We start from the raw sequence: 1,737 nt of genomic DNA, 5'->3' as shown, positions 1-1,737 counted from the left end.
GAATTTCACGGGGCACCTGAGGGCCCCAGGAGCGATTTCCCTGTGACTCCGTTTTCTTTCCCCTTCCCAACCAGGGCTCAATTCGGTGGCCACCGCCAGGATCTTTTATAAGCTGATGCTGCGGCTGGGCTTCCAGGAATTCTATATTCAAGGTGGTGACTGGGGGTCCCTGATCTGCACCAACATGGCCCAGCTGGTGCCCAGGTGAGGTCACTTTCAGGTGTGTACGCGTGTGTACAGCCTCTAAGAGTGGACCTCTGTGCCGGGCAGGCCACAGGCCACCCAGGGAGAGGAGGGAGGTCCCCTGTCCCTTGTCATCAGCTGTGCTTGGGGCTCATGGACTCGGATCCCCCGTTTGGTGTAACACGGGGTTGTGACTCTGGGCCAGGTGCCCACGCCGAGAGGCCAGTGCGAGGAGGCTAGGGATTAGACTTTTCTGATGGGCCAGGCTCTAGGAGAGACCTGACCGGAACTTTCTAGAAACCGTATTCCGCCCCACCCCACAATCTCCCTCCTCCAACTCCTGAGGCCGCCTCAGAGGGAGGGGCGCTGAGCGAGGCTGGCACCATGTTTGGCACCAGCCCACCTCACCTGGGCCCTCTCTCTGCCCTCAGCCACGTGAAAGGCCTGCACTTGAACGTGGCTTTTGTCTTAAATTTCTTCACCCTGACCCTTCTCCTGGGACGGCGTTTCGGGGGACTTTTTGGCTACACCGAGAGGGATATGGAGCTGATGTACCCCTTCAAGGAGAAATTCCTCTACAGCATAATGAGGGAGAGCGGCTACATGCACATCCAGTGCACCAAGCCCGACACCGTGGGTGAGCATACCTGGGGCAGCCTGCTCGGCCTTCCTTCTCTACTGGCGGGGGACACAGGGCAGGGGGACCTCAGCTCACAGGATGAAACCCCTTGTAAGGAACTCTGAACTCTTTTGATCTTTCAAGTGCCTTTTCCCATAGAAGCAAGTTTCTGAATGGTCATCAACGTCCCAGGCCAATCCAACAGCTCTGTCTAGGGCACGTTGGCCCCTGAGCCGGAGTCCTAGGCTAAGAAGCAGAGGGATGGAGCGGGTGGGGGCAGGAGGAAGCCTGGGGCTTGGCAGCTCCGGGGCTGCAGGGAAAGGGGACAGGTGCCCCAGAGCCCGGGGGCAGGTTCCTCGTAGCAGTGAGGGAGGGCCTGGCAATCATTTCTGCCACCAGGGTCCTGTTAAAGGATAATTACAAAATATATAAAATCATGATTCTCATATGAATATAAAATGAACAATTGTCCAATATTTTATTTAACTCATTAATTCAAAAAGGAACCAGTAAAATGTTAAAAAACAAAAACCGTTCGAAAACAATTAGGAACACTGAAAATAATTTGCTGATAGATGCAAAATTTGTTAAAATTCACAGTGATAATCAAATTGCCAGTGGACGAAATTAGTCGCTTCTCTGTGAGCAAGTATCATGCGTGTCACTGTCAGCTTTTTATAATCCGCAGAGCTGCCAAACAGCTCACAGTCCAGGGAAGGTGGGACCTGTACAGAATCAGTCATTCTGGAAGGGTCCACTAGGCGTAACTCCCCAGCCCCATGCAGGGACAGCCCGGGATCATTTTTCCCGTGTGGAAGGCTTCCGTGCTCACACGCTTGAGGCAGCTTGTGACCATTAAATTAACACTTTATAAAACCAAGTATTTTCACAACAAAGTGACTAGAGTGACCAATAAGTTAGGGTAGGCCGGGCGC

The 1,737-nt window shown here is 53.1% G+C and overlaps 1 protein-coding gene across 1 annotated transcript in view; it reads left to right on the top strand.

Annotated features, from left to right (window-relative positions):
- EPHX1 (epoxide hydrolase 1, microsomal (xenobiotic)) overlaps positions 1–1,737 on the top strand; it is a 16,114-nt gene that overhangs the window by 12,816 nt on the left and 1,561 nt on the right. The window contains exons 4-5 of the mRNA XM_012644347.1: positions 69–204; positions 615–820. Coding sequence (XP_012499801.1) covers positions 69–204; positions 615–820 — 342 coding nt within the window. The remainder of the gene's footprint in view (positions 1–68; positions 205–614; positions 821–1,737) is intronic.

This window comes from Propithecus coquereli, unplaced genomic scaffold (assembly GCF_000956105.1).
Source record: "Propithecus coquereli isolate 6110/MARCELLA unplaced genomic scaffold, Pcoq_1.0 Scaffold210, whole genome shotgun sequence".
Taxonomy (NCBI): Eukaryota; Metazoa; Chordata; class Mammalia; order Primates; family Indriidae; genus Propithecus; species Propithecus coquereli.
Note: the sequence above shows the minus strand (reverse complement) of the source record. Positions and strands in the feature narration are given on the sequence as shown.